General features: G+C 35.3%; 3 protein-coding genes and 1 non-coding gene across 5 annotated transcripts; 2 read left to right on the top strand and 2 right to left on the bottom strand.

The window, feature by feature from the left end:
• Positions 1-10,625: 10,625 nt before the first annotated feature.
• Positions 10,626-10,698, bottom strand: TRNAF-GAA. The gene has a single exon. It is a non-coding gene; the product is annotated as a tRNA-Phe (tRNA).
• Positions 10,699-11,220: 522 nt separating this feature from the next.
• Positions 11,221-14,098, bottom strand: LOC110605502 (L-type lectin-domain containing receptor kinase VII.1). The gene is made up of 2 exons (XM_021744106.2): positions 11,609-14,098; positions 11,221-11,529 (listed from the first exon to the last, which is right to left on the bottom strand). The coding sequence occupies exons 1-2, from the start codon at positions 13,704-13,706 to the stop codon at positions 11,459-11,461; spliced, it is 2,169 nt and encodes a 722-aa protein (XP_021599798.1). The 5' UTR covers positions 13,707-14,098; the 3' UTR covers positions 11,221-11,458.
• A 5,111-nt stretch (positions 14,099-19,209) lies between these two features.
• On the top strand, positions 19,210-25,017 carry LOC110605270 (probable hexosyltransferase MUCI70). 2 transcript variants are annotated; one of them, XM_043952616.1, is made up of 9 exons: positions 19,210-20,186; positions 20,789-21,007; positions 21,223-21,436; positions 21,631-21,740; positions 21,829-22,028; positions 22,373-22,476; positions 23,531-23,718; positions 23,827-24,026; positions 24,287-24,476. In XM_043952616.1, the coding sequence occupies exons 1-9, from the start codon at positions 19,931-19,933 to the stop codon at positions 24,380-24,382; spliced, it is 1,587 nt and encodes a 528-aa protein (XP_043808551.1). In that variant the 5' UTR covers positions 19,210-19,930; the 3' UTR covers positions 24,383-24,476. The 2 variants fall into 2 exon arrangements, with proteins under 2 accessions (XP_043808551.1, XP_021599399.1); XM_021743707.2 differs by lacking the exon at positions 24,287-24,476 and adding an exon at positions 24,483-25,017 and having other exon boundaries at positions 19,216-20,186.
• A 1,992-nt stretch (positions 25,018-27,009) lies between these two features.
• Positions 27,010-27,729, top strand: LOC122722285. The gene has a single exon (XM_043952617.1). The coding sequence runs from the start codon at positions 27,152-27,154 to the stop codon at positions 27,590-27,592; it is 441 nt and encodes a 146-aa protein (XP_043808552.1). The 5' UTR covers positions 27,010-27,151; the 3' UTR covers positions 27,593-27,729.
• The last annotated feature ends 246 nt before the right edge of the window (positions 27,730-27,975 follow it).

Genomic DNA, 27,975 nt, shown 5'->3' with positions numbered 1-27,975 from the left:
AGGATGTGCCAAAGACAGCTTTCAGGACCAGATATGGGCATTTTGAGTTCCTTGTAATGCCGTTCGGGTTAACCAACGCCCCTGCAGCATTCATGGATCTCATGAACAGAGTATTTAGCCAATACCTGGATCACTTTGTTATTGTCTTCATAGATGATATCTTAGTGTATTCCAGGAATGCAGAGGAGCATGCCCATCATCTGAGGTTGGTTCTGCAGACTTTGAGGGAACATGGCTTGTATGCCAAGTTCTCTAAATGTGAATTCTGGCTGAGGAGCATTTCGTTCTTGGGGCATGTAGTGTCAGAGAATGGTATAGAGGTAGACCCCAAGAAGACAGAAACTGTGGCTAACTGGCCTAGACCCACTTCAGTGACGGAGATCAGGAGTTTCTTGGGTTTGGCAGGTTACTACAGGAGGTTCGTTCAGGACTTCTCGAAGATAGCAGCTCCTCTGACCAGACTAACCAGGAAGAATCAGAAGTTTCTGTGGACCGACCAGTGCGAGGAGAGTTTTGAAGAGCTTAAGAAAAGGTTGACTTCAGCACTAGTTTTAGCTCTGCCATCTAGTGATGAGGACTTTACAGTCTTTTGTGATGCGTCCCGTGTGGGACTGGGTTGTGTACTGATGCAGAATGAGAGGGTGATCGCTTATGCTTCTAGGCAGCTGAAGAAGCACGAGTTGAATTACCCCACACATGACCTTGAAATGGCAGCAGTAATCTTTGCACTCAAGATGTGAAGGCACTACCTCTATGGGGTAAAATGTGAGATCTTTACGGATCATAAGAGCCTGCAGTACATCCTGAGTCAAAGAGATTTGAACTTGAGACAAAGGAGATGGGTAGAGCTGCTGAGTGATTATGATTGCAAGATTCAGTATCATCCGGGTAAGGCGAATGTCGTGGCAGACGCCCTAAGCCGGAAGTCACTAGGCAGTCTATCCCACATCATGGCAGAGAGGAGACCAGTGGTGAAGGAGTTTTACAAGCTCGTCGAAGAAGGTCTACAGTTGGAGTTGTCTGGTACAGGTGCTTTAGTGGCCCAGATGAAAGTGAGACCTGTGTTTCTGGAGCAGGTGGCTCAGAAACAGCACGAGGATCCAGAATTAGTAAAGATTGACAGGACTGTTCAGTCAGGCAAGGACAGTGAGTTCAGATTTGACAGTAAGGGGATCCTCCGCTATGGGAGTCGATTGTGTGTACTAGATGACATAGGGCTAAAAGGAGACATTATGAGGGAGGCTCATAATGCAAAATACAGCATTCACCCCGGAGCCACCAAGATGTATCAAGATATGAAGAAAGTGTATTGGTGGCCAGCCATGAAGAGAGAAGTGGCACAATTCGTGTCAGCCTGCGAAGTGTGTCAGAGGGTGAAGCTGGAACATCAGAAGCCGGCTGGAATGCTTAACCCGCTACCTATTCCAGAGTGGAAATGGGAGAATATAGCTATGGATTTCGTAGTGGGGTTACCGGCGACGTCCAACAGATTGGACTCCATATGGGTGATTGTGGACAGACTCACCAAATCTGCTCACTTCATTCCTGTCAGGAGTGGCTACTCTGTGGACAAGTTGGCGCAGGTATATGTGGATGAGATCGTCAGGCTGCATGGGGTTCCTGTTTCGATAGTGTCAGATAGAGGGCCCCAGTTCACCTCCAGATTTTGGCGGAGTCTGCAGAACGCCATGGGTACCAGGTTGGATTTCAGTACTGCCTTCCACCCTCAGACTGATGGACAGTCAGAAAGGACCATCCAGACTATTGAGGATATGCTCAGAATGTGTGTGCTGGACTTTGGCGGTTCTTGGAGGCAGCATCTACCTTTGGTGGAGTTTGCCTACAATAACAGCCATCATGCTAGCATCGGGATGGCTCCATATGAAGCTTTGTACGGAAGGAAGTGCAGATCACCTGTTTGCTGGGAGGAAGTTGGAGAAAAGGCCTTGGCAGGGCCTGAGCTAGTAGAGATCACCAGCAGGGTGGTACCCATAATCAAAGAGAGAATGAAGACTGCTGCCAGCAGACAGAAGAGCTATGCAGACGTCCGCAGGAGACAGTTAGAGTTTCAGGAGGGGGATCTGGTATTGCTCAAGGTGTCTCCAATGAAAGGAGTGGTTCGCTTTGGGAAGAAAGGTAAACTAGCCCCACGATACATCGGACCCTTTGAAATCTTGCAAAAGATTGGGAATGTGTCGTACAAGCTGGATTTACCTGCTTCAATGGAAAGAATCCATCCGGTTTTCCATGTTTCAATGTTGAGGAAGTTTGTGTCAAATCCGAGCAAGGTTCTTAGTGAGCCTGATGTGGAGGTCCAAGAGGATCTCACCTATGTTGAACAGCCAGTTCGGATCATAGACACCCAGATCAGAAAGTTAAGAAACAAGGAAATCCCGATGGTGAAAGTCCTGTGGAACCACCACAATTTGGAGGAATGCACTTGGGAGACACGGGAGTCTATGCTCCAGCAGTACCCTCATCTCTTTTAAGGTTAGATCTCTTTGTGTTTATGTGCTATGTATGTATGTTATGTTTTATGCTATGCTATGTGTGCTAGTTGAGGTACATTCGGGGACGAATGTTCTTAAGGGGGGAGAATGTAATACCCGGCTAGACTCCGGTATCGGAATTCCTACCGTCCGGTGGAATCTCGGATGTCGGAAGCCTCTAGTAGGGTAGAAACATGTTTTCATAAAATGTTTTAGAGTATTTCATGGTTTTAAGTATGAAAATTTAATGAGTTTTTGCATGAAAAATCTTTGGAGAAAAACCCAGGTTCGGCCGCCGAAAGTCAAGTTCGGCCGCCGAACGTGCATGCGTTTTGGAGGCACGTTAGGCCCCCGAAAGCATGAGTGAGGGAAGTCCAGGTTCGGCCGCCGAAAGTCAAGTTCGGCCGCCGAACATGGCATGCATGCGGAGGCACATTCGGCCCCCGAACGTGGCCTGGCCAGCCACCTATAAAAGGGTCCCTTAGGTCCGCACGGGCGAGCTTTTTCTCCCCCGTTGTCGGCCAAGGTGAGTCTCCGCCACCCCTCCCTCGATCTTGAATGTTTTCCTTAGATCTTCCATGATTTTCACGGGTTTTAACTTCTGTTTTGAAGATCTGTGAGTAAAGAGCAAGTTTTGGGTACTTGGAGGTTCAAAGAGCTCAATCTCTCCATCTCCAAGCTAGGATCGCCTTTCCTCTCGTTTCTTCAAGAGGTAAGCTTGGATCCACCGTTGTTATGTGTTTTAAACAAGCATTAAGTTGTTTTATGGGTAGAGATGCATGTTTAGGCTTGTTGATGAGTTTATGGGTTTTGATGTTTTGATGAACAATGTATGTTGATTGTGTGTGTTTGAAGTGTTGTAGTTGGGGTATATGATTGTTTGAGACCTCTAGGAACTTGTATGCATGTTTTAGTTGAGCTATATGCATGATTGGAGGTCTTGGGAGGCAAGAGGCTCATGTGAGCCAAGTTTCTGCCCTTTTGGGAGAAACCAGGTTCGGCAGCCGAAGGAACTTTCGGCCGCCGAACCCCCTTGTGGAGGCAGCATTCGGCTGCCGAAGCTTGCCCCCGAAAGAGGACTTTCGGATCTGTCTGGGACTTTCGGCCGCCGAAGGTGCCGCCGAAAGTGCCTGACTTTCGGCTCTGGAGGGACTTTCGGCCGCCGAACCTGCCGCCGAAAGTGCCCTGTCCAGCCATTTCTTGCATGTTTTTATGTGATGTTTTCATGATGTTTTAGGGGGTTTTTGGGGAGTATGTTAGAGTTATGTTTATGTATGTTTGGTCCCTCATTGGAGTCCACCTGTGTAGGTTCGGACCCGAGGAACCGAGGACCCCAGCAGTGAGCCAGCTGCTACAGAGTTTGTCAGAGCTAGCCAGAGGTGAGTGGAATAAACCTTAAAGTTTTAAAATAAATGAAATATGAATTTTGAGCATGATCCATGCATCATGAATGCCATGAGATATAGTAGGTTGTTGCATTAGTATTCACGAATATGTTGCATTGCATTTATGATGATGATGTGGATTGGTTATTGGATGATCCTTTAGTCCTCATATGATATGATGATGTTATGGCATGATATGGTATGGAAGTCCAGGTTGTACCCATTCTACGTCCCTAGCACGATGTAAGAGAAAGTCCAGGTTGTACCCATTCTACGTCCCTGGCACATTGGTATGTTATGATATGTTATGTTAAGAGAAAGACCGGTTGTACCCATTCTACGTCCCGGCACAGTTGGACTATGTAGAGGACTATAGGTGACAATACCATCCGAGATGTGATTTGTTGTGATGTGTAGCATTACATAATGGCATGAAATTTTAATATATGATTTCACTATTCTGCTCACTGGGCTTTGTAGCTCACCCCTCTCCCCTAACCCCAGATGTGCAGGTACAGGGTAGACCAGGAGGTTAGCCAGAGTTTTGAAGTATGTCTATGTAATAGTTAGATTGTGGACATGACAATTGTACTATGATGTAATGTAAGAAATTTCAGTATGTTATGTAATGAGGTATATAGAGGTTATAGACGTGCTTGACCCTATGAGTATTGTAATCCCTTGTTGATGCATGATCTTAGATATTTGATGATACAGATGTTAGCCAACTCAACACATGTATATCGCCCATTGGGGCATTGATGAGATCCCACAGAGGGGTCAAGTTTATGATTATGTTTTAGTGCATGCACAGGTTGAGTTTGGTGTCTGAGAAAGGAAACAAAAGTTTTAATGTTTATGTATGATTGTTGATCATGTATGGGATTATACAGGTTTACAGGTTATATGTCAGGCTTGCTACGGGTCCCGGCGGCCTTAAGCCGATCTGGATCATAGCGCCGGTAGCGGTCCGATTTTCGGGTCGTTACATTTTCTTTGTTTATCTTGCCTAGTTATTAATTGAAAATTCTTAGTGTCAATTCTCTGTAAATTCGATCATATTTACTCTATACACAATTCATATTTATTAGTTTTAATAGGATATTTTTTATGATTTCGACACTATCAGAATCGCCTATAATTTAGGTGGATCATGTTCTTCTACTGCTACCTCATAGATGTAAGATTAATAATTGAGAATTTAAATTTATTTAATGATAAGAAATTAAGGTGATTTTTAAATATCTTTTTTTGTGCAGGTTTTAGTCTTTCCAATATGTATCAAAATTTTATGAGATCAAATATGCTGTTGAAGATTGTTGTGGATTTAATATGTTGTTGTGTAACGACCCGAAAATCGGACCGCTACCGGCGCTAGGATCCAGATCGGCTTAAGGCCGCCGGGACCCGTAGCAAGCCTAACATACAACCTGTATACCTGTTTAATTCCATACATGATCAACATATACATAAAAATTTTGAACTTTTTCATTCCTTTACCAAGTTTAACCTGTACATGCACATAACCATAAACATAAACCACACACTGGAGCCCACATCAAATGCTCCAATGGGGTATCATAACATACATTAAACTTGGTTAGCCATAAACATCATAAAAACATTTTATGGATCATGTATCAAAGGGGATAACCATACACATAGGGTCAAGCACAATTTTAATCCTCAATATCATCATTACATGACTATTCAATACTTTACAATTCATCATGTCCACAACTAACTATTACATAGACATAACTTTACTCTTCTTGACCTCCTGGCTTATCCCGTACCTGCATACCTGGAGGATTAGGGAAATGGAGTGAGCTACTAGAGCCTAGTGAGCAGAATAATAAAACATTATATTAAGAGTTCATATTCTCATGAAATGCATCACAACACAAACAAATCACATTAAGGATGAACTTGTCACCAATAGCCCTCAACAAATCCAATAGTGCCAGAACGTAGAATGGGTCATGGTCTTTCCCTTACATAACATATCATAACATTCCAATGTGCCAGGGACGTAGAATGGGTCTTCCTAGACTTTCTCTTACATAGTGCCAGGGATGTAGAATGGGTCTTCCTGGACTTCCGCACCATATCATCATCATATCATACCATGTCAGTTCATACGAGAGCTAATGGATCATTCAATATTCATCCACATCAATAACATAATATGCAATGCAACATATTCGTGAATTCTAATGCAAACACCCTAATATATCTCATGGCATTCATGATGCGTGAATCATGCTAAAACTTTCATTATTTGCTTTGAAACATAAAGAGTCATTCTACTCACCTCATGCTAGCTCTGACAAGACTCTGAAGCAGTTATCTCACTGCTGGGGTCATCGATTCCTCGGGTCCGAACCTACACAGGTGGACTCAAATGAGGGACCAGACAAACATGAACATGATTCTAAAATACTCCCCAAAAACCCCCTAAAACACCTTAAAACAATCATAGAAATCATGCAAAGGAAGGCTGAACAGGGCACTTTCGGAGCAGATTCGGCGGCCGAAAGTCCCTCCAGAGCCGAAAGTCATGCACCTTCGGCGGCACTTTCGGCGGCACTTTCGGCGGCCGAAGGTTCTCTTGAGAGACGAAACTCATGCATATTCGGCGGCACCTTCGGCGGCCGAAAGTCCCTTCTAGAGCCGAAAGTCCACTTTTGGGGACAGGGTTCGGCAGCCAAAGGCTGGCCTCCACAGGCAGGTTCGGCTGCCGAAAGTCCTTTCGGTTGCCGAACCTGAGTTCTTCCAAAGGGCAGAACTCAGCCTCCTCAATGCACATTTGCCTCCCAATTCAAACAACTCAAAACCAACACTTCCACAACATACATACACACATACATAAGCTCCTAGAGGCTTCAAACTATCCTAAACCCCAATTACAACACATCAAACACATATATACAACCCACATTGTTCATAAACACAATCATTAATCAAAACTCAATATAAACCTAAACATGCATTTCTACCCCATAAACCTTCATAAAACTTGTTTAAAACATGAAATGAACTAAGGATCTACTCTTACCTCTTGGAGATCGAGAGGGAAGACGATCCAACTCGGAGATGGGAGAAATCTCACTCCTTGGGTCTCCAAACTTCAAAACTCGCTCTAAGTTCACAAATCTTCAAAAGCCAAGCAAACACTTGTTAAAACTTGAAAGATTGGAGGAAAATCATCCAAAAACAACCATGGGAGAGCATGGACTCACCGTTGGCCGAAAATGGGGAGAAAACTCGCCCGTTTCGGCCATGGAGCCCTTATATAGGGCTGGCCAGACCACCCTTCGGCAGCCTAAGGTGCTTCCAAAACTCATGCAAGTTCGGCGGCCGAACATGAGGTTCGGCCGCCGAACCTGAACCACTTTCGGAAGCCTAACTTGCCCCCCCTAAACTATCTCATGTTCGACGGCCGAACTTGAAGTTCGACGGCCGAACCTGGAAATGTCTCCATGGTCTTTTTCATTCAAAACTCAATTTCCTTCTTACTTAAATTTATAAAATACATTAAAACATTTTATAAAAACATGATTTTACCCTTCTAGAGGTCTCCGACATCCGAGATTCCACCGGACGGTAGAAATTCCGATATCGGAGTCTAGCCGGGTATTACATGTTGAAAGCTGTTTATGGATTGATATTTTATTGTGAACTTGTTGTTGTGGATTTAATATGTTGTTGTGAAATTAATATGTTGTCGTAAATTTATTATGTGGAATTGTGGTTTCTATATGGACTTATATGGACTTTTTAAGTATTATCATTATTTATTTAGATAATATTTATTGGTAAATTTATGTGGAATGTTTATGGAATTATTCTGATTTGCAAACTTCAGTTTGGAGTAATCAAACCGAACCGAATTGATTTTTATTAATTTGGTTTGATTCAATTATATCTTAATAATAGTTTGGTTCGAATTTTAATATTTTTAAAATCTAATTTTTGATTTTTTCAGTTCGATTTCGAATCAAACTGATTGATTGCATAACCTAATTGTCGGGCTTCAGATGCTTGGACCTAAAGCAATTCAAATGAAAAGAACCGAATCCGAACTCAATAAGGGTCCAACACGAGAATCTAAACTCCATACTAATTTAGGGCCTACACGGGCAAGCCAAACTGAATCTGAATCTGCAAATTTTAACTTTAGATACCCATTAGCCTCCATGGAAAAGTAAACATCGCGATACTTGGAATAGTATTCAAGTGGCGTTGGATAAAATTAAATGGTTGTTTGACGAAAAAAAAAAAGTACATGTATATATACCATAAGCATGAATATAGCAAAGAAATACGTATACAGAATAGTGGTTATGCACCTAAAAAGGAAATAAAATAAAAGAATATGAAAAATAAAATAAAATTCAAACTTATTAAAGTGTATTCTAAATCTAGGCTCATTCTCAAATTTTGAACATCATGAATAAACCTTTACCATCAAAGTATTAGTGATTTTCTATAATTTATTCGTCAAAATGAAAAATACTCGATTGAAACTTAAATTATTAAAAGAGAGAGAGAGAAAAAAAAAATGAATTTGTGAAAGTGAAGTGGTCGTTCCCTATCCTAATCCGGTGAGTGGGAGTAGGACCATGACATTGATGTGATGCGATTGAGTGTTCATCTTGACGCCACGTGGGAATAATCGTGGTCGTTGATAAAGAGGTTTATCTGAAAGGATGGGACCTACATGTAGCAAATGATTTCGAGTAATCAGATGGGAATTGCCTAGTCAGGCTTTGCTTGTTTATCCGTTTAAAATAAAAAAACGCGGCGTCTTGCTAGTGGTTTTGGGATTTTCCAAATCCACAGACAAGATTCCACTGAATTTTGTGGAGTGTTAGGACAAATTTGATGATATTTTGGTATTTTAACTAGATAAAAATGTTCGACCAATCATTTTCCATAATTTTCATAAATAATTTTAAATATAAATTATATTTTTACTCTAAATTTTAACAAAATTAATAAATTGATCTCTTAATGAAAATGACATTTTCATTCCTAAAATACCTTTCATTCACTTACTATTTACGTTAAAAAAATGGATAAATATCAACATCTCTCTTCCTTTTTCCTTCTTTCATTCTTCCTTTTTCCTTCTTCCTTCTTTCTTTCTTTGTTTTTTCTTCTCATAAACTCTACTGCCTACATAAAATTGTTTTTCACTTCCTTCTCCCTTCTTCTTTCTTCCTTTCTTTATTTCTTCTTCTTCGAATGATTGAAATTTTTGAAAAAGTTTATTAATAGTTTCCATTTTAATTAATATTTTTAAATTTAATTTTATTTAATTTGGACATATATTCTACCTTTAAAAACTTGAATTTCATAATTATTATATAATTAAGTAGAGCTGAGCAGTATTCGATTTAAATTGAAAAAATCGATCGAACCGAATTAATTTTAAAATTTAGTTCAGTTTTTTATTCAATTCGGTTCGTTTCAGTTTTTAATTTTAAAAATTTCAGTATTTCAGTTCGATTTGATTTTAATCAGAAAAAATTGAAAAAATTGAACCGAACCGATTAGTGAGAATAATATATTATTTTCAATAATATAGAGAAATTAAATTATATTAAAATTAAAATATTTTAATTAAATTTTAAAATATTAAAAATAAAATGTAAAAAATAAAAAATTATTAAAAATCAAAACTGATCAAACCGAATCGAATCAAACCGAATCAAATCGGTTTGTGATTCGTTTAAAACTTCTCAAAATCCAAACCTATCTCTCTATCTCTATGGAGAAAAGACAACGATTGTGGTGAAATGATTTTTTTTTTCTTAATAATTACTTTACATATTTATCTAATTTAAAATTATTATTATTTATTGTGGAAAAGATTAGTGTATTAGTGGTCCAGGGATGTATGTATAATTGTGGAGGGCAGAGGAGTTTTATGTTGATTACTAAAGGTGCCAGCGAAGCCCCGGCTAGGAGATGCGATGCCTATGGATAAACTTTTATATTCAATCCCCTTCATGCATGTGGGAGCTAGCTGCTCCTTCATGAATGATTTCTATCATTTTATCCATTAAAAAAATTTTAAAAAAGCTACCCAATATTTAGGTTTTGGACTCGTAATTTTATTGGAATTTTTATGTGAATTTAAATATTAATATCTTTTATCATTTTTTAAAAAAAATTAAATTATATGCATCTATAATTTTTTGCATAATTAATAATATATTTATAAAACGAAACAAAGAGCCAAGTAAATTTATTAGGCAATGAAGAAGCAGTAGCCAAACCACATGAGCCCATGTATGCTGAAAAACAGAAATCAATGCAAGCGTCGGCGGTCGAAAGGGAGCGAAGCTATAAAAAACACACTTTGGATTGTTGTCATTAAATTATTTTTAGAATTCATAATTTTAATTTTTTTGATTTATGGTAAATAAAAGATATTAAAAGGATAATAAATATATTATTATTTAATAAATAAAAAATAGTATAATTTAAGTTAGATAAAAAAAAAAGGAGGAAAGTTGATGGCGAAGGCATAGAGGCACATGCAGTACTAGATATGACCACATGGAGCGATGATGGACAGAGCTCGTGAACATGCAGAAATTACAGACAAAAAGAGACGCAGAGGCCAATGATCAATTATTGATTGGGCGAAATAGCTCATCTCAGAATACTAAACGATAAGGTACGGCCTCTGGGCTTGGGCTTAGAGTTCGATGCCAAAATGCAACAAGCATAAAAATATTGCGGTGAGCGTGGATCGAACACGCGACCTTCAGATCTTCAGTCTGACGCTCTCCCAACTGAGCTATCCCCGCTTGTTGGCTTTGTTTTACGTGAATAACTATATCGAGCGTATACAAAAATTGACATTCTAGCAGAAACTGTGCATCAGTATCTAAAACTCATGTTTCAATATCACAATGTGGATTTTTGTACACAGCATACAAACTAGGGGTGAGCATTCGGTCGGTTCGGTTCAAAACCGAACCGAACCGAATAAACCGAAAATCGAAATTTGAGTGTTTATGAAAACCGAACCGAACCGATTTTGGTCAGAAACCGAATCGAACCGAACCGGTCTGATTCGGTTCGGTTCGGTTTGATCGATTTCGATTTTTAATAATTTTTTTATTTTTTACACTTTATTTTTAATTTTTTAAAATTTAATTAAAATATTTTAATTTTAATATAATTTAATTTCTATATATTATTGAAAAAACATATTATTATTACTAATCGATTCGGTTCGATTTTTTCGGTTTTTTTCTGATCAAAACCGAACCGAACCGAAATAACCGAAATTTTTAAAATTAAAAACCGAACCGAACCGAAATATATAAAAAACCGAACCAAATTTTTAAATCGGTTCGATTCGATCAATTTTTTCGATTTAAACCAAATACTGCGCACCTGATACAAACAAGTAGGAAGCTTTTTCTTTTTTCTAGAAAAAAAAAAGGAATAAAATAAAGAAATCTTCTTTACAATACCCATCAACAAATAAGAATCGAAACCCCCCGCCCAACAAAAAAAAAAAAAGTTATGTCAAATCTCCTTCTCTACCTATCCCAAACATTATGTGCTGTTGGATCTCATTTGTCCCCACTTGGGCAGCTGCTTACCCAACCTTGTTTCGCTTCGAAAATCTGCTAAATTCACACCATTAAAATTGGCAAACCAACAAAATGCTAGAAACTGACGTTAAAATTTTCCAGATTCACCTACCCTCCACCACACTATTGGTCCAAGAGAATGACATGGAAGATGATTTGGATTTTCTAATTTCTTCAAATGTTGGATGAGATGAAAACCCTGAACTCTCTGAATAATTCATCCACATTGTTTCAGAATTCATCTGTTGGAGCAGATATGCATCTATATCTTCACTCTCAGCCTCATTACTCTCATTCTTGCCCTCCAAAATCTTCAGCACTTGCCTCATTGTTGGTCGAGAACTCGGCTCAGGGTATGTGCACAACAAGCCTAAATGAAGCACTCTCTCCACTTCGTCTTCATCAAATCCTCCTCGAGCCTTCAGCCTTGGATCAAACACACTCAGCAATTGTTCTTCCATCATTGATTTCCATACCAATTCTACAAGTGGTGGCTTCCCTTCTTCTATAGGTCTTCTTCCACACATCACTTCCAAAATCAATACACCAAAACCAAACACATCTGTTTGAGCTGAAGCACGACCACTGCGAACCACCTCAGGTGCCAAGTACCCCACCGTTCCGACCACCCTTGTGGTGCTAGGTAGCTGACCATGGCTATGCATCCGAGCTAGGCCGAAATCACCTAGTCTTCCATTCATTTCCTTGTCAAGTAACACATTGCTTGCTTTAATGTCTCTGTGTAGGACTTTAGATTCCCATCCCTCATGCAAATACAATACTCCTGAAGCAACATCTTTCAATATCCTTATTCTCTCTTCACAGCTTAACATTTTATTGTCTTCACAATCAAACACTCTCTTGTCTAAACTCCCATTTTCCATATAATCATACACTAACATGAAGCTTCCTTTTTCTCTCTTGCACCATCCTCTCAACCCAACTAAGCTCCTGTGCTTCAATCTTCCAAGGCTAGAAATTTCAGCCAAAAATTCTCTCATCCCATCATTTTCATGCGAAATTCGCTTCACTGCAACCTCAGTTCCTCCTGGTAACACACCCTTAAACACCTTCCCATTTCCTCCAACTCCAATTACATTGTCTTCACTGAATCCTTTTGTTGCTGCCTCAATTTCCTGATATGTAATTCTATGTGGCCAATATTCCAATTCCCAGTCCTCCATGTCAGCTCTTGCTCTTGCCCTCCTCTGCTTCCTCCTAATGTAGAACAGAGCAATCAAAGCAATAAGGACAATAACAAGGAAACTTGCAACTGTGGCTCCTGCAATGAACCCTTTTGACTTAAAAACTGGATCCTTCGGCAGCACAAACGATGGCAACCCAGTTGTAATCAAACTTTCACTTAATGCAAAATTGGAATTGCTAAAGCTCCAAGCCAGAATCTTGTGACTCTGAATGAGTCTTCCTGTTGAAGAAGTGAACCCAATATACATCTCTTCCTCAAAAATATCAGTAAGATTAAGAGAAACATTTAACAGAGGCCGACTAGGCCTTTTCATGCCAACAGGAGCCATAGTAATATTAATGACAGAATCTGCATAATCAATCCAAACTTGGTAATTCTCACCATTATTTAGCTTCAATTCCTTGAACTTGCTGTTACCCTTTTCATTATCAGGCCAATATCCCGCATCTTCAGCAAATTTTGAGGTCAGGGAATTCAGATCTATACCAACATGGTTGTCATTTATGTCATTGAATTCTTGGTTGGCAAACACATCGAACTCGACCCCAAACACATGATTGCTGAATTTACCATCATTCGTCCGATTAAACAAGCCTAAATTCTGGGCAGAGTTTGTGCCATCGATCCCAGTAAATGGGGCAAAAATGAAAACGAAGCCATGTCCAGGGAGAACGTTCTTGTAAGGAGCCATAGCAAAAATGAAAGAAGTAGAGAATGGATATACATAAGAGGAATTAGGAGCTTTGGTGGGTATTTTTGATGGGTATAAAGCACGACCAACTGCAAAAGATATTCTGTTAGTAAGTGAAAGAATATTAGATTCGATGGTGGCATTGCCATAGAGAAGCAAGCTTGAAGAATTGAAGCCATTGAAGACAAAATCAATCGCTGATATGGGTTGACAAGATACGATCATGTTAAGCAGAAACAAAAGAAGAAGAGGAGGAGGCTTCATAGCTAGTTTGCTACCAGAAGAGCCCTCAGGTAGCCGATAGACAGACATGGATTGAATGGAAAAGGGCGGAAAAGAAGCAAAAATGATCAAACACAGTAGAACTTTACTGGTCAAACATGGCTATGAATTTGGGTTTCAATCTTTTGAGATATTACAAAATGGTATCAGTGAGTTTATCTTCAGCAAAGGACAAATTGATAATTTAAGTGTAGAAGAAGCTTGAAAGATGAAGGATGACAAGAAAGGTTCATGATTTCATATACAGAAATCAAAGAGAAAAAGCAGAATACAACACGTAAATATCTAAAAGCAAAAGGACAAGGAAATGTGAGAAAGATCATCAAGTTGGTGCCGGCAAATGATTAAAATACTAAAAATTTCTATTGCAGAAAAATCCAGGAAAAAGAAAAAAAGAGTGAATTTTCTTTTCTGGGCTCCTACGTGGCTTTGCACAAAAAGTAAACGTTCTTGAAGGAATGGAATGTTCACCGTCGTGTTCAAACTTACAAAATCCCCACCAGCCCAACAGCCTAAGTTATTAGAATTAATCCATCGTACTTAACAGCGTGCCAGGCTTTTTTAGCCAAACCATGAGCTATCTAATTAAATAAGGGGTAAAAGTAATTTTTAAAAAAATAAAATAAAATATAGTTTCATTTTCAAACTTATTGGGATTAATTTATATGAATGGTAAAATTTAAGTTAGTAATAGTAATTATTTTTTGAACATAAGTAATATTAAATTTAATAAAAATAAGGTATTGAGTTTGTTATAAAGTCAATTGAAAGAAAATTAGATTGGTCGCATCTCATAAGTGAGGTGGGGAACTTTTAGGTTGGTCACATCTCATAATCACATACCTAATCTACAGTCGGATTTAGGAATTTAAGTGAGGTGTTAAATTTTATTTTATAATATAATCTTTAATTTTATTAAAAATTATATATATATATATTTTTAAAAAATATAAATTATATTAATAAAATTAAAATAAAATTTGTAAAAAATGCAGGAGAATAATCACATTCGATCTTGACATAGAAATAACTATTTTATTTAATAAATGGGTATATTAATTACTTAACATCATATTTTATGATTAAATTTATGATAAAAAAATTTATATTTATATAAATATTAAAGATAAAATTCCTAATTTAAATTTCAAAGCAATTGTAAAAAATTTATATGCATATATTTTTATATAATTTTTAAATAGAAATGAAATAATAATTTTTTTATATAAATTTATATTAATATTAAATAATTTAAAAATTAATAAAAATATAATATAAAGTGCTGTTTTACACTTATAAGTTTAACCTGATAGTAAGTGTATCTGAATAAATCTGAAAAATTTTAAGTTTTACTCTATGGTTATCTATTTTCATTTTTAAAAAAATATTATCTTAAAATTTTAAAAATGATAAATAATTTAAAATAAAAAAAATATAAAATTATTGTGAAATGCAATTAGTGCATTAGAAAAATCAAGCAAGCCTGCTGTTTATTTTGTTGGTGTTAAAACTTTCACTTGTTTTGACTCTTGAAAGCTGTCATAATTAATCTTAGTTTCATAGTTTGTTTACTTTGAATAGTTTATCCGGTTATCTACATAAATACTATTTAATTTTATTTATATTTATAATTTAATTTTAAATAAAATTTATTCAACTTATAACTTATTAAATTTATTTTTTTATATTTAAATAATTTATGAAAATATTAAATAATTTAAACTATTACTCATATTTTAAAAAAAATTTAAATTTATTTTTTATAAATTTAAATAATTTAATATATAATTTTAATTGTATAAATAAAAGTAAATAATATTAATTATTATTAAAAAATAATTATAAAAAATAAATATAAATAACTTAGTTTATAATTTTTTTTAAAAAAATTAATATATTTAGAGACTTCGTAATTATTTTTTTATTTATAACTAAAAAAATTATCTAAATATACTTAGATAATTTTAAAAATTTTAAAGGAGTACATGGCCTTCGTTATCCCAACGTACTCGTCGCTGTCTGTGAGCTCAAAAATAATTCGTCTTTTCTATTGGCTGACATTGTGAATCAATTTTTTAAATGGTAAAAATTAATCGAATTGAATTGATTTGAAAATTTAATTTAATTTTTATTTATTTTAATTTAATTTAATTTTTAATTTTAAAATTTTAATTAAATTAAATTTTTAATTTTAAAATTTTAATTAAATTAAATTTTTAATAATAATAAATTAAAAAATAAATTAAATTAATTAATAATAATAATATATTATTTTTTATAATATTATACTATAATTAAAATTATAATATTTTAATTAAATTTTAAAATATTAAAAATAAAATATAAAAATTAAAACTTTTTTAAAAATATTAATCGATAAAATTAAATTTAACTGGTTGTATTTCTATTTAAAAATTAATTTAAATTAATTTTTATAAATATTAAATTTTAATTTTTAATTAATTTAATTTAATTTTAAATCGAATAAAAACTCTATATGTCGCATTTCATAATCCTCATGCTCTTAAAATTAATGAGTTCTGACATTTTCATTCTCCTCCCGATCTTATAGTTTGCATATGAGACCCGTCGTTTGATTATGAAAATTCTAATTTAATTGAATTGATGACAACAACGCAGTACTGGAAGACTTTTTCGAAAAGTAAACTCTTTTTTTTTCTTTCCATCCACACCCTTAAAGCATAAACTTAAACTTGAAATAAAGGACCAATGGAAACTAAATATACTAATACCAGCTGTGTACCATCAGTATGAGCACAGATAACTGGCTATGATAACGACATGATATTGTTCAGACATATGGATCCTTTTCTTGGAGGTGCTGTGTTTGAAAATTTTAAGTCAATGCATTAAAATTCAATAAATGATGATTTAAGATTATTTTTAGTTTTTTATTTTCCATTTATGACAATGTAATTGGATCAGCTTGACGTATTAATTATAATTAAAAATATATTTTCTATGATAATTTTGAATTAAAAATATATTTTTTATGATAAGTTTATAAATAATAATTCATAGTCCAAATTATTCTGAGAGTTAATCAAGATAGGCTGCGGATGCAAAGTAGTCCATACCAAATCTTGGAAAAAGAAAATTTTGTGAGAGAAATTTTTTCCCACTTCAGTTATATTTCATTGAGTGAATGAAAATAGTAATAATATTGATCAATGGTAGTCTCATATGTTGAGATATAAAAATTAATGATATATTTTAAACTGTATATAATATTTTATAATTACGGATTTAATTCAAAAAAATTAAAAAATTTTCTGATCGATATATATATATAGCAAAATTGATAAACCACGTTAAAATCTGTTCATTATTTACTATTCGTGCTTACAACCGGAATAATACAGAGGCAAGGAAAATTTGGCCAAACCACATGTTCAAATTAGAGATGAGCCAATATATGCTCTCTATTTTTTTGGGTTCTCCTGACCATCTACAACAACAGCTAAAGGCTATACAATTACATTAAGGAGTATGAGTAGCAGTCTAAGTTAAGGAGAAACAGAGTGAAGGGTGCATGCACCACTAGATCATGAAAGGATGCTGGGAGTCAAATAGCACTGAAAGAGAAGGAAAGCTTTCACAATCATCTCCAATTGCCACCAGCAAAGTCAGACAGGCAGCAGCCACCAAACACTTCACACCAATTAGAGGAAGGATAAGCCTATCTTCATCCTTCTATCACTTGAATAAAAAAAATTGTCCTTTTGCAACATTTGCAAGTGATACAGTGACATTCCAAAACTCTCTCAGATAAATTTAAAATATACTTTCCTTTTCTTTTTCTGGCTCATTATAGTCATTTGCGATTTCATATTTTTCATTTCTATTTTTTTTTAAATAACATTAATTTTTTCTCCAATAATTTTTTTAATAAATCACAATTTCATCTTGAAGTCAATAAAACCTACACATTAGTTTAAATATTTTTTAAAATTTACTATTTAATTCTTTTAATTTTAAAAAAAATTCTCTGTATAGCAAAATTCATTTCTTCCATTTAAAATTTAATTCCTATAATTTAACATAGTTTAACAATTTATAGCAAATAATCTTTAAAAAATAATATAACAATGTTAATTTAACTATAATTTTTCACAATAAAAACTAATTTATTATTAGTTTTACATTATAAAAAATAAATAATTTTTAAAAATATGGAAAATAATGTGTAGGTTTCCTCAATTAAAAGAAAATAATGTTACTGCATAGTATGTGAGTTGGGTCATGTACGTCGAACATGGAATGATTTAGGAGGTTCGTTAGGCTGCCGAAGGTGGTGAAGTGACGGAAGCAGCTTAGGCCGCCGAAGGTGGTCGACTGACCATCTATAAAAAAAGTCATCAGACCGAAAATGGGCGAGTTTTCTCCTCATTCTCGAGTTCAGATGTGTTCATATTCTCCTTTGACTGATTTCATGTTCTTTGAATATTAATAATATGTAATAGTCAAATAAAATTAAACAGAGTCGATTATAAAAATATTATTACTGTGAAAAAATATTTCAGACGAATTTAAAAGATTGGTCAATCAAATAATAAATAGTAAATGAAATCTAAATTAAGAAGAATAGTTGGAACAACAAATATTCATCTCGTTATTGACATCAGAACCTACTGCAGTTGCAGCAAGAACCAAGAGCATTTTGCCACTACACAATTGGCAAAGAAGTAGGGGAATCGAGCAGCGGTACCCACCGTTGTTTACAGTCTGGGAAAAGATAGAATTACCTGAATTTAATGGGATGGTCCTGAGAGTTTAGTAAGAAAATGGCAACCTTTTTCAGATATACAATGTGCTTGAGGAGTATAAGGTAGAAATAGTATCCTTATTTTTTGAGAGAAAGTTAACAATTTGGTATCAAAGTTGGATAATCTTAAATCCCACTGCTACTTGATTGTTTCTCGCATAGTCCAGCTCTAATTTGAAAACTCTACTCTGCTTTTGTATTTTATTTCATCTCTATGTTTAAATTTTCCCGTGTCCATTAAGAGTATGGATGAAATAGCCGAGCCTAAATTAATCTAAATAATTTTTAAATTTATTTTTTATTTGGTCAAAATAATTAATTTAAATTATTTAATAATTTTATATTTGCTATTATATATAATTTTAATTTTTTATAATTTTTTGATGTGTGAACGATTAACTGTCGTAATTTCACAGGTAGGCAGCTGACTGTTACAGGTCTAATGTCCATCTTTAAACCCAATGGCCGCCATTGGCTATATGTGTTTTCCATCACTTGTCAAAACTAGTAAAGGAAATCACAATAAACAATATACTATAATATTGGATAAATAATTAAATCCCACATCCCGACAGCCCATCGAATATTTTAATATAATTTTTTGGAGTATGGAATTATTCTACTAATTATTATTTTTTAAAATTTGAAATTTGTCTTCATTACGCCTAACAAAATTATAATATAATATATATGTACACATTGTAAAAATGTAGAAAATAATTGGATGGGTTAATTTCCTTTACATTTTTGTTAAGAAATTTCCACCGGGATATAAATATTAGATTAAAAATTCTGCTCTTTTGCAATTCCCTCAAATTTCTAGAGAAGAACAAAAATTTACTACGTAAATCGAAATCTCAGATTTGCTAAAATAGAAAGAAAACCTCGTTTCAATCAACACTTGGATTTTGTTCAAAACCCTATCCCCCAATCACAAACCCTAGTTTTATTCTCTTCAGAATTGGTTCATTTTTTAATCCAATTTTTATTTTTTTAGACAATCACTCTGATCTGGGAGTTTCTAGATTCGAATTTCTGCTTATACACTAAATTGTCACTTGTTTTTTGAAAATAGATTGTTTGTATTGTGCTCTCTTCATAGCCTACTTCTGTTTTCTGTTTCTGGGTAAATTGAGTACATTTGACTGCAAAGAGCTTTAATTTCAGTGAAAACTAAGGGTGCCCCAGTAGTTTGGGGCTAGTTTGGGAAACTGGGCCTGAACTGTTTGGCTCTTTTGACCAATTTTTTTGGGGCGGTGATTTTAGATAGTTTATTCAATAATCGAGTGTTTGGCCAATTTGGTGAAACTGGCCAGTCATCATTTTCTCTTTTAATCCATTATTACTTGGTGGATTCATAATATGGTTTGATAGTAATATTGAAAGAACCAGTGCGATTTTTGTTTTTTATCGTGAGAAGGAATGAGATGAGAGGACTGTTGTTTAGTGTGAGGTTTAAGGAGAGACGATGACTGGAGGGTCATTGGGGATTCGCTCTGGAAGTTATGGATCATTGGAGAAGCATTTTCAACATCAGCAGAACGGTGGTGCTGTTCACTTGCCTATCTTAACGGCAAGCCGGACTAAACCTGCCAAGATGCTCAAGGACAAGGAAAGACTATTTCATTGGATCTGCAAGTTCGCAGGCCGCAAAAAGGTTGGAATGCTGTTCCTCTGTATCATCTCCGCTGCCGTTTTCGTATGGGTTCTGTATGTAGGAAAAGGTCTGATTCACTATTATCTCTATCCTTGCTCTGTTTTTGTTGATTATTGTTAAAGAATAGGTACATTAGGTTATGCAAATTGTCTGGTTATCTGTTGCAATTTTTAGTTGAGGAGAAATGCTCAAATTCATTGCTGGTATTCAATTGGATTGATGCTTGATTAGTCATGAGAATGCCTAGTTTGCTTGTGGTATTGTTCTTGCTTTTTTTTTTTTTTTTTTCAAAAAAAAAAAAATAGTTAGACTTGGTTATCTAAATTGGGAAATGCATGCTTAGGGGGCATACTATGCTTGTTTCAGTTGAAATCGTGCTCTGTGCTGGTGTTAGATGAGCAGGGATAGTTGCTCTCCGTCTCAATGAGGAGTGCTGGTTGCAATTTCTGATTTTTGTTTGTTTGTGTTTTTTTGTTGCATTGGAAAGAATTGGTCTATAAGTACCATGAAGGCATCTACTTTTGAAATATTACTTTTTTATTCACTCTTTTGGTTATTTTTGGATACCACTTCTCCTGATTGACCTTCTCATAAGTGGAATATGTTGTAATTTGTCTCTTGGTTTCCCATGGGAAAAGGAGTGATGCTTGCATTGCGGCTTGTTTTTAGGTGAAGATTCGCAGGAAAGTGTTCATGTCCCAAACTTTGGCTTTAATAGCACTGTGCCCTTTAGCATTCCAGAGATTGAGGCTCATGTATTTGAGAAGTTGGCTTTGCCTCTTCCTCCTCCCAAATATTTTACAGGCTACACTCTACCTCCAGAGCATCCATGTAATAGCTTCACTTTACCTCCTCCACCAGCTGATAGAAAAAGAACTGGTCCACGACGTAAGTTCCCTTTAATCCCTTACATTTTCTTCTACTTTTTTCTTCATCTCTCTCTCTTTTTTTTTTTTGGGTTTAGTAGTCAATATTGCTAGACATTTCTCCTTGTGCCATTGATTTGTAGATGTTTCAAGCTAGCAGGGATATTGAGTTCCTATAGTAAATAAATAACACTATCTTATAGATTTTGCTGATACCCCTTGGTGATTACGTTTCAGCATGTCCTGTATGTTACCTTCCTGTGGAAGAAGCAATTGCTTTGATGCCAAAGTTCCCCTCATTTTCTCCTGTAGTTAATAACCTTACATATATCTATGAGGATCCACTAAGTAGAGATGGAGAATTTGGAGGCTCAGAATTTGGTGGCTATCCTACTCTAAAGCAGAGAAGCGACTCTTACAATATTAGAGAGTCTATGAGTGTGCATTGTGGGTACGCTCTGTCGCTTTCTCTTGATTCTTAAATCTGATGTCACCAGGTCTACTTTTTAAATCTGATGTCACCAGGTCTACTTTTTATACTTTTAGAATAATCATTCTAATAACACATTCTTTGGATCTTATATTTGTTGGTGTCTCATACATGTCCATTTTGCACTTTTTGTTGGTGTGTATAAAATTAATCAGATTTGTCAGAGGGAAAAAACCTGGTCGCAACACAGGATTTGACATGGATGAAATTGACCTGGCTGCAATGGAGCAGTGCTATGGGGTGGTGGTTGCTTCAGCAATATTTGGTATTTGTCTGCATAATGGAATTTCAACTAACCACGTTACATGCGTGAGCTGATTGGTAGCTTATCAGATACTCTTCTCATCTTTCAGGAGCCTTTGATGACATCCAGCAGCCAAGTAATCTTAGTGAGTACTCCAAGAAGACTATTTGCTTCTTTATGTTTGTTGATGAAGAAACAGAAGCATATTTGAAGAAGAATAGTGGTCTAGACAGCAGCAGGAAGATTGGGATTTGGAGAATTGTTGTTGTTCATAATCTTCCTTACAAAGATGGAAGACGCAATGGAAAGGTAAATGTTATAGATTTTAATCAGCTTTCTCTTCTAAAATTTGGTCCAGGCATCAGGCTACAGCTTATTGTTTCTCAAGTTCTTTGGAATGTGATACAGTAGCTTTAGTTGTTGCCCTTCCATTATTTTGATCATTGCTCTATAACATGGATGGGAAGATTCATATGCCTGATTTTTTATGTGTCTGTGTCTGGCAACCTATTAACATTAAGATGACATTTGAAAGTAAATATTCCTCAGTTTATTCAATAAACTGATACCATATGAGTGCACTGGGATCATTGTAAATTTAGGGATATGAGACAGCAATCAACTATCCTTGACCCAGATTATGTCAATGACAGGTACCGAAGCTTCTAGCACATAGGATGTTTCCAAATGCCCGCTTTTCTTTATGGATGGATGGAAAACTTGAGCTTGTTGTTGATCCATACCAAATTCTCGAGAGGTAAATCCAGTTTCTGGTCTTTCCTGTCCTCCAATTTTCTGGGTCGATCTACAACCTTCATTCAATGATTTTCATGAGTTTAGTATGCTTTTTACGTGTCAATTATAGCTACCAAGCTAGCTAGGTCTGACATAAGATACAATTTGATTAGTCTACTTTTCAGAAATTGGACATTATATGTTTAAGGTTCCCCAGTGTGATTATTTGGTTGCTTGCTAAACCTGCTTCCAGTTCACCTTGTCTGTTTAGAAAAATTACTTTTAGCTGATTAGTTCTTTCTCTTAGTTTTTCTATTCCACTTTTACATTTTATTAGTGTTTGTATTCTCTTCTTTCTTAATGCTTACTCAATTACTATTCTGGGGAACCCAATTATCTTAAGGCACTGGAAGTCCATATATAAATGCATCTTCCTTCCCAACCCTGAAATTATACTTACTTGATCGGGAGATGTTTTAGATGTAGTTAAATAATCTGGAACATGGGGCTTATGCATGCATAGGATTCCAATGATTTCTGTGAATCTCATTCTTCCTCTAGTTCTTATCTGGTATATCTTCTTCTTCCATGAATCTCTCAAAAGCGACGTGTGTCATGGCTGAAGTGGTACAGTTATGTCTTGTTCTGAGATTTCTTGTTACCAAATTTTAACGATTAACATTGCTTCTCACAGAAAGAAGTGAGATGATCTCTGGTGAAAATTTGTAATTTTTGTTGTTTCCTCATTGCTTATCAACTTATTAGGCCAAAGAATTTCCTGTATACATGCCTAGGCCTGGATAACAGGGTCAACCAGATAGTCGTTGGTTTCCAATGACCTTAAAGAAAGGCAAATGTTTGTCTCTAGAGTGGTTGTTACATTTTCAAGATGCCAGAATTGTCAAGATGGATGGTGTCTTCAAAGGAATGTCAAGTTACAGTTTCATGTTAAAATAAGAGCAACAGATTATTACTAGTATTTGTTGTGCTTTTCTTTCAGTGTGTTTTTTTTTAGGTGTGGCTAGAGTGAACTTTGATTTCCCTAATTATTATCATTTTTTTGAGCCAATCTTCAGGCAATTGTGGAGAAAAAATGCTTCTTTTGCAATTTCTAGACATTACAAGCGTTTTGATGTGTTTCTCGAAGCTGAGGCAAATAAAGCAGCTGGGAAGTATGATAATGCCTCCATTGACTTTCAGATTGATTTTTATAAAAAGGAGGGTTTGACTCCATATTCTGTGGCCAAGCTTCCTATTACAAGTGGTAGATTTAATATCCTTGTTTTCATTTTTTCTATTGTGTTGCACCTCTTTCCTTTCTTCTATAATTCCTTTGTTGATATGAGGTTTCTGTTGATGGCTGGCTCTGCAGATGTTCCTGAAGGATGTGTTATAATAAGGGAGCACACACCTATTAGCAACCTCTTTACTTGTCTTTGGTTCAATGAAGTTGACAGGTTTACTTCAAGGGACCAAATAAGCTTTTCCACAGTAAGAGATAAGATTCAGACAAAAACAAATTGGACTATAAACATGTTCATGGACTGTGAAAGGCGCAACTTTGTGGTTCAGGTAATCTTTTTATGCTTCACTGATAATGCTTATTCAAACTAAAATGTCTATTGAACAAGGTAAATTTTGCAAAAGGAGCATTGCAAGAAATGATCAAATGGCATTCTTCATTAATAAAAGAAAAAAATTCAAATGTTTCAGAAAATTGTAGAAATAGACATAAAAATTATTTTGAAATTATTCCCAAGCCTTTGAATTGTGATTATTAATCTGTAACATGCTTTCTAAGGGAATTTTTGGTTTGGTATCTATTTTGCTAGAATTTCTATTGGTTTAGTAGCATCTATCTTCCTCCTTGGCCTCCGCCTTTGTTGAATTTTTATGGAAATCTTTGCCAGCACCTGTTGGCATGCTAGAATTACATCAATTTTTATTCTCTTAACAATTGTGTGGGTAAAGTCTTCAGCACTCTATATGTCTCTGTGTGACCTCCCGGCTTTCTGTTACTACCTGCAGAAGTACCATAGAGATGTGTTAGAGCACATGGCTCCTCCTCCTCCTTGGGCTCTATATCCACCACCACCTCCCCCGGTTTTGGGGTATGAACCACCAATTAAAGCAGCAGTCGGAACTTCTGCTGAAAAGGTTGCGAGTATTTCTGTTCGGAGGGCAAGGCGAGGGAGGAAGTCAAACTCTGGGCGTCATCGCAAAGTTGTTGCTGGTGGGAGGGACGTCGATTCAAGTTGAAGTTTTGTTCAAGGAAGTTTTTTTTTTTTTTTCCTTTTTCCTCTTAACAATCATTCATTGCCGGGATGGAAGATTTGTGCAGGATGAGTGTTGTAATTCTGATACCACAGAGAACACTGTCTCTCATTACTTTTTGTTTTCCTAGGTTTCAATTCTCCTTTTCTATTCATTTTTTGTTGTATATATTATATATTACAAATTTCCAATAATTATGACATGGGTTGCTACCAAAATCCTGAAATGTAGCAACCCATTTTGTTGTTCATTATTACGAGGTTGTATCGAAACACAGTTATTTAGCAGCAATATTCTATTTCTCTTGTTCACTGAGAATGAATAAATGTAATGAAAATTAGGAAACATATTTGCCCTCTGAACTCCAAACATCTTGCAATGGGGGATTGTAAGCTTATTTGTAAATGATCTTCGGACTATTTTTTTACTGTAACCCACTATGGATTTATACCCTTACAGAATCTTCTTGTTTGTCGTGTCAGAATTCCTCGCCTCCCCTGTTTTCTGAACAATCACTCTTCTCTCTACTAACTCTTTTGGAATGGCAAGTCTTAGAATTTCTGGATTTGTTAGTCATAGCAAGAAATAGGGCAAACTTGCCTGGCTCTGGTTCATCAGAGATCGAAGGCACAAAAAAGTGGGTCCTTCCCTCTATGAAAAAATGAAAAAACAGGTGATATCTCTTAGGTCTAGTCTACAGTGAATCAGGTTTATTTAAAAATTTCTCAACAAAAAATAGGATTAGCACAAGGAATGCGGAAATTTGCTGGCAAACATCAAATCCAGGGGCTTGTTTGGTCGGTAACTCAACTAAAAAATTTCAAATTTTTTTTAAAAAATTTTATGAAATGTTGGAATTCTATTGTTTGGTTGACATTTTTTTATATTTCAAATCAAAGTTATTTTTTTTTTAAATTACTTTTTGAGAAATCCATTTAAACCAAATAACGCCCAAAGATTTATTTATCTTGCTCTCTAGCAGTTCAAAGTTAAGGCAAATCATATCCTTTGAATGCTCCAGGCATGGACAATGAAATTGCTAGAATCATGTATCCGATAGCCTATTCACATGGCATGTTTTGGCCATGATTAAAGAGGTAAACTTGTTACAGTAGAATGTTTTCTTTCAAGGAAGTTGTCTATTATGTTTGAGTCTGAATTAAGAAAGAATTTGCTTTGGTTTCCCCAACCAAATCTGATTTTGGAGATGGCAGATCTTGAGAGCCAACCGATTAACTGTTTCTTTGTTCCCCAACCATTATGAATGTGAGGTGATAGATCATTACAATGACATGATGGTAACGCCTTAACCAATTTTTCTTTGAATTTCACATGTACTTTTCAATGTATAGTATTATTCACTGTTGTTAAACTTGGAAAAAGCAGACTCGATCAGCCGGTTGAACTGATAAATCAAAAATCAAATTGGTTTCAATTTGTAATTCAGCCAACCAGAATTGATCCCAAAAAACTACAGCTAAGTTTTATTGATCTTTGCGACTTGGTGGATTGACCCAATCAAGGAATTTTCTCCCCTTCACGTTAGCAAAGAAAATTTGAATCTAAAATCTCATGAGAAGTCTTAACTTGATAATTGTATGATTTCCTTTTAATTTCAAAAAAAAAAAAAATCTATAATAATTAATTTATCTTACAGCTTTCTTGTAAGATTATCTCTTGTTAATTAATTATAATAAATAAGATTAATTAACTTCTCATTATATTATACAATTTTAATAATCTAAATGTTAAATCAATAAATTTTTAATTAAATTATGAAAATAACAAATCTTTTATTTAAGTTTTAGCATCATTTAATACTTTACATATAAACCAACATTATAAATATATAGGATTACTTTGCAAACTTAGGAATAAAATTGATTCCAGATTAAATAGAAGTTAATTATAACTATGAAATATCAGGATTATTTTTATTTTTTTGAAAATTTACAAAGAACACATTATTTTCATTCTTTTAAATATTTTCAATGAACACATTGAGCAAAATTTGTTTAATACTGAATAATATTTAGTTAGTTACCTTGAAATTCAATTGTTGATATTTTCCTTCTTTCTGGAATTTTTATAGAAAAGAAAAAACAAAAAGAGAGAGGATAGGGAGTTTTATAATTTATATGCCAAATAATTGAAATAGTTATTTTATAAGGTCGGCACGCTTAGCACGTGTGATGGGTAGAATACGGACGAGTAGTCCCGTGGGTCCCCCAGAAGAGATCCTTTTTATCTTCAACAACATGAATCTTTTATCTGCCCCACCTCGCCTGCAACTCTTAAGCCTCCGTTTGCACGGAATCTTCGATCTTCGTCTTCTACTCTCATAATTTCCGCCATGGAAATCCTTCGCCTTCCCAAGTAGCTTTCCTTTTTAGGGATTAAGCTTCATATTAGATCAAACCCAGATGTCATCGCCTTCCTCGTCCTTTTCTATCATCTGCATCCTCCACTCCCTCATCGCTATAACTAGCGGCAGCCTCATGATGTTCCACATGAAGGAAATCTACACCTTCACCCACGGCCTCGACATAGCCATCAAGCTCATGGGTTCCACCCCGCATGACCAGCTCCTGATCCGGACTTCTGATTCCTTTTCTGGGTTGCTGCTTTTTGCTATTGGGTTTCTCATATTCATGGTCTCTTTTGTAAAAGATCGAGACTTCCAGTCTTTCTTCGCCAAAGGGTGCACGGTTCTTCATTTTTTCATGGCTCTTTGGAGGGTTCATGTTGAAAGGAGGGTTGATGTGTTGGCTTGGGATTGGATGAGACAGACTGTTGGCGATATCTTATTAGCTCTCTCCTGGGTTTTTTTCCTTGTTTATTCATGGAGAGAAAAGTATGACTAATTTTTTTATTATCTTTCTTTCCTTTTGTTATATATTTAGTGTAATTTCAGGAGACATACTGCCTAAATGAGTTTTAGTTGTTTAAAGTTTAAAATGTTGTCATAAATAAATAAGTGAAGCACTGTGTTATTTTTAGATGGATAATTGTGATTTGGATTGTAATTAAATTAGCTTTTTTCCTGCTTAATGGGCTTTTTTTCCTTTTATTTCTTTCCAATTCTTGAAGCACATGGTCTTAGTACTAATTCAATTAGTGTATTTTACTAGACCTCAATTACCTTTCATCTTGCTGTAAGCCAATTGCAAGAAAAGCTATTTCTGAGGCATAATTTGAGAAAGCACTTTCTTAACCTATTTAGAAAATATTAAAAAATAATTTAGTT

This window comes from Manihot esculenta, chromosome 17 (genome assembly GCF_001659605.2).
Source record: "Manihot esculenta cultivar AM560-2 chromosome 17, M.esculenta_v8, whole genome shotgun sequence".
NCBI classification, from domain to species: domain Eukaryota; kingdom Viridiplantae; phylum Streptophyta; class Magnoliopsida; order Malpighiales; family Euphorbiaceae; genus Manihot; species Manihot esculenta.
Note: the sequence above shows the minus strand (reverse complement) of the source record. Positions and strands in the feature narration are given on the sequence as shown.